This window comes from Myodes glareolus, chromosome 18, assembly GCF_982192425.1.
Source record: "Myodes glareolus chromosome 18, mMyoGla1.1, whole genome shotgun sequence".
Classification (NCBI taxonomy): Eukaryota; Metazoa; Chordata; class Mammalia; order Rodentia; family Cricetidae; genus Myodes; species Myodes glareolus.
Genome location: NC_142043.1, coordinates 30,175,771 through 30,188,337, shown reverse-complemented (window position 1 = coordinate 30,188,337; position 12,567 = coordinate 30,175,771). Strand labels below are relative to the sequence as shown.

The 12,567-nt window shown below is 41.1% G+C and overlaps 1 protein-coding gene across 1 annotated transcript; it reads left to right on the top strand.

The window, feature by feature from the left end:
* Positions 1-2,484: 2,484 nt before the first annotated feature.
* On the top strand, positions 2,485-9,394 carry LOC146890753 (uncharacterized). The gene is made up of 4 exons (XM_087897798.1): positions 2,485-2,613; positions 5,323-5,492; positions 5,611-5,757; positions 9,061-9,394. The coding sequence occupies exons 1-4, from the start codon at positions 2,485-2,487 to the stop codon at positions 9,344-9,346; spliced, it is 732 nt and encodes a 243-aa protein (XP_087753924.1). The 3' UTR covers positions 9,347-9,394.
* Positions 9,395-12,567: the final 3,173 nt, after the last annotated feature.

The window sequence follows — 12,567 nt, the reverse complement described above, 5'->3', positions numbered from 1 at the left end:
GAAAACCCGAAAAGCATGAGTTCAGCTTTTCATCAACACCATTTAAGTGTTTCGTGACAGGACCTCTTAAATGAGCTACAAAGTTTTGCAGCTAAAGCTGAGTCAGGAAGCCTTTCTTAGATGAGAGCATTTGCTTGCCTCTAGCAAGCAAAGCAGACCTGAGACATTGCTGCTACCAAGAAAACATGCGTTACTCTATTCTTTCCCAAACTTTCTCAGGCTTTCTGTGGATTCAGTTATCCACGTAGGTGCCATATAACATGAAGGGCTGGCTTGTTGGGGTTTCCGTCCAGCCTGGTACCCCACATTCGGCAAATCCCAAAGAGAAATCACACACAGGACTCTATAAGATTATAAACTGATTGACCCATTAGGTCAGGCTTCTTATTAGTCCTTGTAACTTATATTAATCCATTATCATTATCTATGTTCGCCACACGGCTCAGTACCTTTCTCAGTGTGACAGCTCACATGTTGCCTCTTCAGTGATCTGGGCAGGAGTGTCGGAGTGAGCTTCCTGCTTCCCAGAATATTCCTGTTCTCATTGCCCTGCCTCTACTTCCTGTCTGGTTGACCCACCTATACTTCCTGCCTGGCCAATCAACATTTTATTAAAATACATGATTGACATAATACAGATAATTCTCCCACAACTAACTTCTTAATTTAAGTAATATGTGGGTATTTTAACTTGTAATGTTTAAAATCCACTTGAATATATTTTAATGGCACTACATATTTCTTTTGGTTGTAATTTTCTTTTGTGTCTGTCATATGTAATTTACAACTGTATTGTCATAGTTACTATACTTTATGTAGCATTATGAATAGTAATAATTAAGCACACATTGTGTACACACAGAAAACTCTTTCACAGATCTGATTTTTATTTACTTCTGTATTCCCTGAGCTCAACTGAGAACCTGTGAGAAGGGGTTTAATAAATATTTCAGTGAATTAAAGGATAAAACATCTCAATTTATATAATAAAAAGGAGCCTTTCTTCATATTATAAACATCTTCATTGTTTCTTTACAGTGATATATTAAGGGCAAGAGACACACCTGAAACTTGGAGGAAAGCAATAAACACACACACACACAAACAGAGAGAGAGAGAGAAAGAGAGAGAGAGAGAGAGCTGTTTTCAGCATTATATTCACTACTGGCACTACTTCAACTTCTATTTTTATTCAGAAGCCTTCCACCATGATTATATGTGTTATTCATCAATCACTTGGAATAACAAGGCAACATAGGTTTAAAATTACTATAATGACATGAGTCCATTTAATGTGTGTAGGGGAACTCAGGTAATTAATTTAATCTCTAAAAATAATTATATTCTCCCCTATGAATTTGTAATATGGAATGAAATTACTAAATTAGGAAAATAATAAATGTTACCTAAGAAAATCACACTCTTAAAGCAACTATGGAACTTTAAACACAGATAATTAGTTGGACACATTATCTTTTACACATCACATCAAATGCTTGGCAATCTGTTCATTCAGATGAGACGAACAATTAATCATTGTCATTTACTTCACTGCATGGAAGTATAAACAGTCCAATCTGTAGTTCCTCAGTATTTTAGGATCATATGCTCCTTTGAGATTGTAACCAAGGTTCATTCTCAGAAAAATGCACACTCAGGAGCTCTTGCTTCATTTCTGGGTTGTTTGTGCTTACTTGTGCACGGAATATTCACATTGTTGGACTCTAGTGTCCAATCCGAGAAGGAGTCACCCCCAGAGACCACCTCATATACCACAGCCGATGCAAAAGCATGAGGATTTTATTAATTCTGTCATGACAGGGTCCCTCAGCATTTGGGAAGCCGAGAGACCTCGAATAGCTGGTACAGTCTACTTTTAAAGAAGAAGGCCCCATAGAAACAAGAGGGGTTGTTCCTTGACCATTATGATTGGCTTATTCGAAAAGGGCTAATACCAATAATTGACTGGAGAACTATTGTCAGATCAGATGAGGTAAGAGGTCATTTTGACCCCGTTTCCCAGGGGACTGAGTCAAAACATACGTGTATGGGTAATTGTTCAGGAACTGAGTACGTGCATGTGTAGCTGTTAGGTCCTTGGGTCCCAGGGGAGGAGGGGAAGCACTGAGGCACAGAGGCTGAGAGGGTTTGGAATTGTCAGAAATGGCTTCAGAATTGTCTAAAATCTTACAACATTCATTATAATAAGGGTCTTTATGGACATAAAAAAGCTGGAATGATATAAAATCCTTCTGTTTCGTAGGAGGTATGGAATACTTCCTGTCCTGTCCTATTCTTCCATGCTAAGCAGTGTACTGGGCAAACTCTACTTGCTGCTTGGTTCACTCCCTTACTTATTTTGGATTGCTGGGGAAAGAGAAGTGAGTTGATAACATTGATTATTCCCTGCCAATATTCTTCTAGTAAAAGTCTGTAGAATTAGACATTTGCTTTACTTTATTGACATCTAACCAATGTGAGGCAATGACCCAGAATGTTGGATGGCAAATCCATATTAATCCCAGGTATATTACATCAGTGAGTGACATCAGCAGAGGTTGCAAGATCAAGTACAAGGACATATGCAGGGTGCAAAAGAAGCAAGATTATCCAGTGAGTAAAGCTATTTCCCTTACATAGATTTATTAATAAAAGTAATTTATGTAGTCTCACTATAAGAAGAACACACAGACATGTCATTTATCAACTCCCTCCGATACCTTAATAGCTACTTTAAAATGTTTTAACTATATAGAAGAATAAAATCCGCCTGCAAAAAAAAATTATAACTATTTTTTAAACTGGTGTGGTGGGGGGAGGTACCTGAGAAGCCAGGAGTCCATAAAAGGGTTGTAATCCTCTGAAATTGGATTTATGGATGTCTGTGAGCTGCCTAATGTGGGTTTTGTAAGTAAATCTGGGTCCTCTGAAAGAGCAGCAAGTGCTCTTAACAACTAAGTCATCTCTCCACCCCAAGTTATATTGCTTTCTATGGTTTTTAGTGATAGTGTTCAAAATTCACAAAACTAGCTTCTTCACATGTATACCTTCACGTTCCGATGAAATTTAAGAAAATTTCAAAATATTAAAATCATTTTCTATCAGTTTCTCAGAATCAAATAATTTTAAAAGGAAGATTATTCAATAAATATATAAGAATAATAGAGTACTTTAAATTTTGTTGACTTCATGAAATTTTTAGATTATAGATGAAACTAAGGAATAAATAATCTTTTAATTTTTATATGTGAATATATATTAGTGTTACTCTGAAAACTATGGCTAATATGTGGAATTTCCTTTATTGCTTTTGAAAATACTCTTAGCTCCACCCAAATAAATAGAGTAGAGAAGATCCATTAGTTCTATAGGTTCTACTCTCTCAGCTTGGGATGCTACAGCAAAGCAACAGGCTAAGAAGATTGAACAATGAGCATGTTTTTCTCAGTTCTGGATGCTGAACTATACAGGAACAGTGCTAAGAAACTCTTTCTAGGATGCCTTCCTCTTATCAGAGCATCACCCAATTTGGACTTTCACATGACAACCTTATGTAATCTGATTCCTTGTTGAAAGCCCTGTAGTAAAGTGTCATCCCTTGTGAAGATAGGACTTCAGTACAGATTTTGAGATGAACAAATTATCAGTCAACACAAACTTTTTGCCAATTTAATGAATGTGTGTGTGCATGTATGTACACATGTGTGTGTGCCTAAGTGCATATGTATATATACAATCTCCATTATAATTATTATTTTGGTGTGACTAATAAAACACTTGATAACAGTAAAATAAAATTACTATGGATACAGATTTGACAAATAAAAAAACAAAGTCATCTGCCCTGTCTTTGAATTACCTTCTTGTTTTACTATTTACTCCTAATTATTTTGCTTGAACAACTAAATACATATTTTTACTCTCTCTTCTAGGTACCCACACCATAGTTGTTCAATAAATCAAGTTACATAGAGTCCCTTCTTTGTACTCTGTGCTGGTTACCTTTCCTGTTAACTTGACACAAGCTGGGGTCATCTGAGATGAGAAAACCGTAACTGGGAAATTCTTCTATAAGATCAATTATAGACAGGCCTACTGGGAAGTCTTTTAATTAGGAACACTGTAAGAAGGCTCAACCCATAGTGAGTAGTGTCAACTCCAGACTTGGTTGCCCTGGATTCTATAAGAAAGCAAGCTGACTAAGTCATCAAGACTAAGTCAGTAAGCAGCAATCCTCTGTAGCCTCTCCAGCAGCTCCTGCCTCTGGGTTTCTACTTGAATTTCTGCCTCATCTTTTGTCAGTAGACTGCTATGTAGTATATTAAGCCAAATGCCCTATCCTTCCCAAGCTCCTTTGGTCAGGGTACTTTATCACAACAATAGAAACACAGCTAAGACAGATTCCTATTATGCAGTTGCCTTTTGTGTTTCCACTTTAGAAATTCCAGGGAACAGCAGGAAGGCAAGACATGGTGTGCTTTGACATTGTGTTCTGAAGCCTCTTCACTTATTAAACCTTTGGGAGCAGACAACAATGCTGTTGCTTTGTTGTTGGTCAGGCAGTTGCATCCTTTTTCTTCAAGTCTTGTGTTTCTTTTAAAAATAAAGATTGCTGGTATTCATTATCAGTAAGCACCAAGGATTCTAGTTCTCTTTATAAATTCACCATTCGCAGATCTGATATTCATCCTTTAAGTCCAAAATTGTTTTTCACCATTAGGTAGATCAAGGATTTTTTTGCCAGGTACACTGAAGGAAGCACAGTGCTATTACTCTGAGTGTTGCTAATGAATGTTCATTTGGTAATGAATACTAGCAATAATTCACATGGATGGAAACTGGAATGTAATCTGGTGATGTAATCAGTGTGTTGAGTGTATAAGAACTCATTCTTTTACTTGCCAACCAAACTGAAAAAGAAACCAAAAATGTTCTTTGGGTGATTAACTTCCAGCCTTTAATTGCCTTTCAATTCTAGACTTACTCCTTGAGAAAAATTTGCAGTACCATTTCAGGATCTCAAAATTACTTACTTATGATATTCACTTGAGAATCTCCACTCTACCTGGTATTACTTCATTTTTTTGTAGTTAAGCTTGCAAATTTTCTATACTTCAATTTAGTTAAACTGAATGTATTTCAGTGAGACAGGTCGGAAAGATTGTAAACCAAACTACTAAGATGACTATTACATGATAGCACCTTCCAGATATAATAACAATACTACACTACTAGGTTTCAACAACACAGTTTTCTGAATAAGACCTACACAATATTTGACATGTCATTGTTGTTGTTCTCCTGGGGAACTACATTTCCCAGGAGGCCCCTGTGCACAGGTGCAGAGTACAGCATCTTCTGCCTGACTCGGAAGACTTCATTTCCCAGAAACATGCACCCACAAGGCAATGCAACACCCTCCCCTCCCCGCAGACGCAAAATGCAACGTCTGATGCGCATACACTGGGGTGGCCTTTAAAAGGCAAAGCGAGGTACTTTCGCTCTCTATTTCCTTCCTGTTTCCTGCTTGTACGGTCCACCACGCCTTTCCCTGTAATAAAGTTACATGTGGGTTCCTTTGTACCTCATGGTTTCTTTCTTATTCTGCAGAAAGAACATCACTGGTGCCACGACTCAACCTGGAGCTGAAAGTCGGAGCTCAGGCTTCAGGCACCTCCTGGGCTTCCAACTTCCTCCTGGGACACGAACAGAACCGAGGACCTCCTCTACAATGACCCACGTGTTCTGTCTGCCTGGGTGAGCTCCTACGAACAACACCCAACACCGGCTTCTAATCATGAGTGTCCCCTTCCGACCAGCTTAACCAACTCTTTTAACCTGGGATTTGACTGGTACTCCCAGTGTTTCTAGGGTTGGGGGGACTTTCCCCAACTGTGGGCCTTCAGGGCCTGGAGTCCCTTCACTGGCATTCATTCCCAGCTTGTCCCCTTTGCTAAGCCCATGCCTGGGACGGCTTGGTCTAGCCAGTCCCCATCTGCATCTCGCCTTAATGGGGAGTCGCTCTCACTGTAGGCTTGAAGTGCCACGGTTTTTTTTTTTTTGCGAGTGTTTTCATGGCCTTAGTTATGGGGGGCAAATCGTCTAAAACTATCACTCCAAACTCCCCGCTAGGACGTCTTTTGGATGCCATGCAGCCTCACGCTTTGATGCCTTCCCTACAGATTTCCACACTCATCCGTCTCTGCTCCAAAAATTGGCCCCGGTATACCTTAGAGGGAAACTGCAAATGGCTGCCTAATGGCACCTTCGACCCCGACATTTTACGGGAGTTATCAAATTATTGCAATCGTACAGGAGATGGAAAGAACTCTCCTATGTCTCTGCTTTCTTCTATATGGCCCTTAAGACTAACCCCTCTGGTCTCGCTCACTGTTCACCTGCTCACTCTCACTCTACCCGATCAAACACAACCTCACATAAACTTTCCAGTCCTGGGTCTCTGGAAGTCCCACGTAGATCTTCTTCCAGATCTAGTCATAAGAAAACCTCACCTAGCCTTTCTCCTTCTAGGTCACCGAAGACCTCACACAAATCCTATTATTCAAAATCTAAAAAAGCCTCACCTAAGCACCATTCTCCCTCTCCTGCCAACAGTTCTACATCCAGCTCCTCCGGTTCCACTTCCACTCTCCCTCTTCTCCTCGCAGGTCACATAGATCGCCAGAAGCCTCTTCAAATTCATCCTCCCCATCTCCCTCCCTCTCCTGTTCTACTCCGCCTCCTCAGTCTTCCAAAGTCCTGCTGAGTTTCCCTTTCTCTCATGCCAGCCGCCTTGCTCTGGCACCTTCCTTCACTTCTCCGCTCACGCGTTCGCGGGCCGCCACGGAGCCTAATCCTGATCAAGCCAAGCTTGCTGCCATCCTGCCATTGAGGGAGATGGCTGGCATTGACGGATTGGTTAGGGCTCATGTTCCATTCTCCCTTTTGGAACTCTCCCATATAGCCAAATTACTTGGATCCTATATGTCTAATCCTACCACTTTCATAAAAGAATTTCAATATATTACTCAATCCTGTAATCTCACTTTCCATGACATCTTTATGATCCTGTCCAATAACTTACTTCCCGAGGAGCACAGATGGGTCTGGGAGCAGGCCAGACAGCACGCGGATGAAGTTCACCAGACTCTTGCCTCCCACCCTCCTGGGGCAGAGGCAGTCCCAGACCAAGAACCACACTGGGATTATAACACTCCAGGTGGGATCTTGGCCAGAGACCGATTTTTAATTTGTCTCCTAACAGGCCTCCGGAAGGCTGCCCTCAAGCCAGTAAATTATTCTAAACTCTCAGAAAATATTCAGGACACAAAGGAAAATCCTTCTGCATTTTTGGAACTCCTTACAAAAGCTCTATTACAGTTTACGAATCTGGACCCAGAATCCCCTGAGGGCAGATAGCTATTAATGACTCACTTTTTTAATCAGTGTTATTCAGACATCAAGGCCAAGCTCAGGTGTTTGGAGAAAGGCCCCTTTTCCCCACAGGCGGAAGTCCTGGAGACGGCTTTTAAGGTGTACCATGCAAGGAATGACAAAGCTCACAACCACTGCCATTGCCACGTGGTAGCCACAGCCTCCCTGCCAGCCAAGGTGACAGACTACTCAACCTGCCCTATTCATGCTCCCCCCTGCCTCCCGGGGTGCGTGAGCCACCAAGTCCATGTTTCAAGTGTGGTAAGACGGGCCACTGGGCCTGAGGATGCCCCTAATCCTTATCGTAATCCCAGGGGACCTTGTCCAAGGTGTCACAGGGAAGGTCACTGATCTGTAGATTGTCCTCGTGCACACAGTGGCATGGGGGCATCAGATCCAGAGATTTCACCTGGACAGACCCTGACACTAATTTTTCCACACAGCTCACCTGGACCGTTCTCCCCCAGGGCTTCTGAGACAGCCCACACCTCTTCAGCCAAGCCTTGGCCTCTGATCTGCTCTTACTCTCTCCCTAAATCCAAGCTCATACAATACGTGGATGACATTTTACTTTGCAGCCCATCATTGGAGATCAGCAAGACAGATACTGTTGCCCTTTTAAATTTCTTATCTAAAAGGGGCTAGAGAGTCTCACCTTCTAAGGTTCAATTATCTACCACTCAGTTCTTTCCACCAAAGAAGAAGTTTTATCGTTCCTGGGAGTGGCCAGTTTTCTGCATTCCTGGATCCCCTCCTTTTCTCTCCTTGCCCGCCCCCTATATGAAGCAGCTCTCAGCTCTCTGCATGAGCCCCTTCTCCATCTGGTTACCAAACTCTTCCAAAGACTCCAACAGACCCCCTCTCCAGGCTCCAGCTCTTCATCTTCCGGATCTAACTCACCCTTTCTCTCTTTATGTAGTAGAGAAGGAGGGATATGCCCCTTGGGGTCTTAGGACATCAACTGGGACCTTCTTTTGCACCTGTAGCGTACCTGTCAAAGAAGATGAACCTCACCACTCGGGGCTGGACACTCTGCATACATGCTTTGGTGGCTGCTGAGCTTCTGATTCCTGCCAAGCCCGCACCTGTCACATCTTAAACCATTTACTCCTCCAGCTCAAGACAATCCTTCATACATGGTAACTCAGACAGAACCTTGCTCTCTTAAGTTCCAGAGGACACAAGAAAAATAGAGTTCCTATCCTTCACTCAACTCTCTTATGCCAACATATTTTCCTTTCTTCTCTTTTTCCTATATGTAACCTCTCCAAATACCTCCAATGTCATGTTTGAATTTCCAAATAACCACTCAGCTGCTCTTACAGGAATCATCAAACCCACAGCCAAAGATTATAAGCCCACATGGTAAGCAAAACCTAAACGGGTCCCTTGACATGACAAGTTCAACACTGACTGCAGCAGTGTCCCCTGGATGTTGAGGCAATGCCCAAGATAAAAAATTTATTTCCTTTAAGACATTTTCTTTAAGCTCCAGGGAGCCAGCTTGACCCACTTAAATGGACCAGACTCAAAATGGAATAAGTATCATTTAATTTTATTTTATTCTCCCCCACCTCAAATCTCCCCTTTAATTGTTTTCCTCTTCTAACGTGACTTGTTTTCCAGCTCCTCAAGACCTAGAGAGATGCGATTTCAGTTGGACATCACAGGACACCAGCGGACAGGACACGATCACCAGGATGCATCAGACACCCCGAACCCCTCGACACCCATAAAGTCAGCAGGAAGCAGTTATGAGAGACCAGGCTACACCCCCATTCCCTACCCATTAAGACCCTCAACCCCCCAAATTTTTAGCAAATCAAAAAGCATGGAATGTTATTCTCCTGGGGAACTACATTTCCCAGGAGGCCCCTGTGCACAGGCGCAGAGTACAGCATTGGCTGCCTGACTTGGAAGACTTCATTTCCCAGAAACATGCACCCACAATGCAACGCAACCCCCCCTCACCTCCCGCCCACCCCCCCCCCCCCCCCCCCCCCCCCCGTGCAGACACAAAATGCAGCCTCTGATGCGCATATGCTGGGGTGGCCTTTAAAAGGCAAAGTGAGGTACTTCCGCTGTCTATTTCCTTCCTGTTTCCTGCTTGCCCAGTCCACCATGCCTTTCCCTGTAATAAAGTTACATGTGGGTTCCTTTGTACCTCATGGTTTCTTTAGTATTCCGCAGAAAGAACATCAATTGTGAATGGAGAAAATCTTCACAAATCCCCACAGCTGGATGAGCTATAGTCATCCTATGGTTGTTGAGAGAGGAAGAATGATTTTTTTTTCAGTAGTTAACTGGAGCTTATCCACTCCTAACTGGTCACATCTAAACATATTTATATATGGACAGCATGCATGGGACTCAGTAGCTCTAAAAAAATAATGATTATAAAAGACGTCATGAATACAAGAGGGGGTGGGGACAACCGAAAATTAGAAAGCAAGATGGCAGTATTTAAATGATGCAAATATAGTATGTTCATACTGAAAGACCTGGATAAATCCAGATCCCCCTAGCAGGAAAAAATAGAGCCAAAAATCTAGCAGGAAAAGAAAAATCAAAAATCTAGGATTAGCCAGTTCAGGGTTTCAGGAACTAGCTGAAGATAAAGTTAGATTGCAATCTTGAGAAACAGGGAGTTTCCCCCTAGTAATTATCATTGGTATTTTTGGAATACTGTGTTTCAGAAACTAGCTGATTATGACCTTGAGAATGATCTTGAGAGGCAGGGAGTTGCCCCTTATGACCATCACTGGTATTTTCAGAATTTTCTGTGACACCCTCCCTGCCCCTTTCGGATTATTGGGCTGTGGTTTCTTCCTATTAAAACCCCTTCTCCCAGCTACTCGGGGTCGAACTCTTCCCCTGCTTGGGTTATGAGTCTCAGCCCCAGTGCACTGATTCCCTTCTTGTCGTCTTGTCATTAAACCTCGTGTGATTGCAGCAAGGACAGTCTCTCGTGAGTTACTGGAGGAGTCGTGTTATCTGAGGCTTGAGTGAGAGTCTCCCCATATCGGGGGTCTTTCATTTGGGGACTCATCCCGGGATTGGCGACCACCCGCGTCTCCAAAGATCCACTTGGAGGTGAGACATTTTCTGTGTGTCTGTGTCTTTGTGTGCCGGCTGGATTGAGGTTTAGGTTCTAAACTTTCAGGTTTACAGTCTTCTCATGTTCTGTCTTTCCTAATCACGGAAATTCTTATCAGTGGCTATTCATTGAAAGCCACCCCTATTAACTTGGTATTTTTTAACAAGCCATTTAGAAACACTAGAGATTAAAATGACTAATCTTTCAATCACAAAGGAAAAATAAAAAACCCAAATCTGAAAGTTTATTTTTATTTGCCTTAACATGATCCGAAACATCACTGGATGGTGAGTCAAGGTGGCAGCTCTCCGTTACCAGATTTTCAATTGAGAAGAGAGTATTTTAGGATGGAAGAAATCATAAAATTGATGTGATGTCATGCAGGTGAAATCAGTTTCTATTGAAACTTAAAGAATAAAATGGGGCTTTGTGTGTGTGTGTGTGTGTGTGTGTGTGTGTGTGTGTGTTTAAGAGACAGGAGGAGACAGAGAGAGGAAAGAGAAGAAAGAGGGGGAGAAAAAAATGAGTGCAGCCTCAGTGTAAGTCAGTTTGTAGCTGTACTCTGATATCCAGAGCTGAGCAAACAGCCTGTTGAACATTAGTTCCTTGTTAAGTGCCCTTTCCAATTCTCCTTCCTCCTTGTGTCAGTTTCTATTATGATGATTATTTACATTTGTGCCTGTCCTTTATAAAAATACTCACTTTGTCTTGTAGACCCAGATGGATTTTTCTGATACTAATTTGGAATAATAACCTGCCCATAAACTTTGATTTATCTAGGCTAAAGATAGCAACACACATTTGCCATCTAAAGTATCTTTATCAGTTTCACTTAATTTTACATCCTCCTAAGGAACTTCTCTGGACTTAGAGCATTTGGTTGTTCTTATTCTGTGAAGACCTTATGTCTGCTACTTAACATACTCTGTTCCAACTTTCATGCTTCCAAACAGAGGCTCCCACGTGTGAGCTGTGTCTTCATAGACGATGCCAAGCAGATTGATTATATAAATCCACAGACCTAAAAAAAAAATGTACTCACAATTCACTTTCAAAGCTGGATGAAATACTCTTCCTTGTTTTGATTCCTGTGTCTTTTCAGTAATATATCACATAAATTTAACTCTGTTTTCACAGTTTTGCTTTTTACCAATTTTTGATGCAAACCCCTTCATTTATTTTCATTTTATCTTATCATTTTTCCTAGGCATGGTCCAATGGAAAATTTCTTTAAATCTAAAATTGATTCTAGGATGCATTTGGCTGCCATATCTATCTAAAATTTGCTTTCACAATCATGAGTATATTAGCTCATGTGTATTCAGGACTAATCCAATCTAATATCCACATTGCCATCCATCTTCTCCCAACAATGGCCAGTTCATAATATAAGGATTTTCCTTGATGACAAACATTCACAAATAAAATATCACTGTTGCTGCATGAAGCTATTTTATTAATGTTGATGCCCTTCCCAGAAGTCCATCCTTATACTTCCTCTGGAATATGATGATGATTTTAAGTAGCATTCCAATTCTTTAAACAGCTACTGAAGATAGACATAGCCTCACCATAATGTCCTATAACCATCCAGAACTTCAAACCTTAGAAAAATAATACATGGAAATGGCATTTGGAAAGACAACAAAGGGATCATTTTGCCATATGTTCTAATATTCAAAAAGGCAAACTTCATTTGCCTTTTTCCTTATTCCACATGGTATTTCAAAGGTTTAACTTATCATCTATGGGCTGTTCATGATGTATTTTTGAAGCTAGTTTATGAATAAGGAAAATGATCATATGATAGGGATATTAATACATAGGTTTGAAATGTTGAATAGGACACACAAATACAACACGAACAAGACCATAAAGTTAGGAGAAAATCTTTGTGACAGTGACAAAGAGCTATATATTCTGGAACTTTATTTTAGGTTGATCAATGATTATTTGGGTTTTGAGTATTTGGTGTTTTCCCAGTTATATTGTTTAAATTACAAGCAGTAATAAGCAGGGTCACTTCCTTCTCTACA

Excerpts from the sequence above, each read along its gene's own strand:
- LOC146890753 (XM_087897798.1), top strand. The coding sequence starts at position 2,485 with ATGACCCAGAATGTTGGATGGCAAATCCATATTAATCCCAGGTATATT. Across the intron at positions 5,493-5,610 it reads CCTTTAAAAGGCAAAGCGAG|AAAGAACATCACTGGTGCCA; the intron begins GTACTTTCGCTC and ends CTTATTCTGCAG. Across the intron at positions 5,758-9,060 it reads CACGTGTTCTGTCTGCCTGG|CTCCTCAAGACCTAGAGAGA; the intron begins GTGAGCTCCTAC and ends CTTGTTTTCCAG.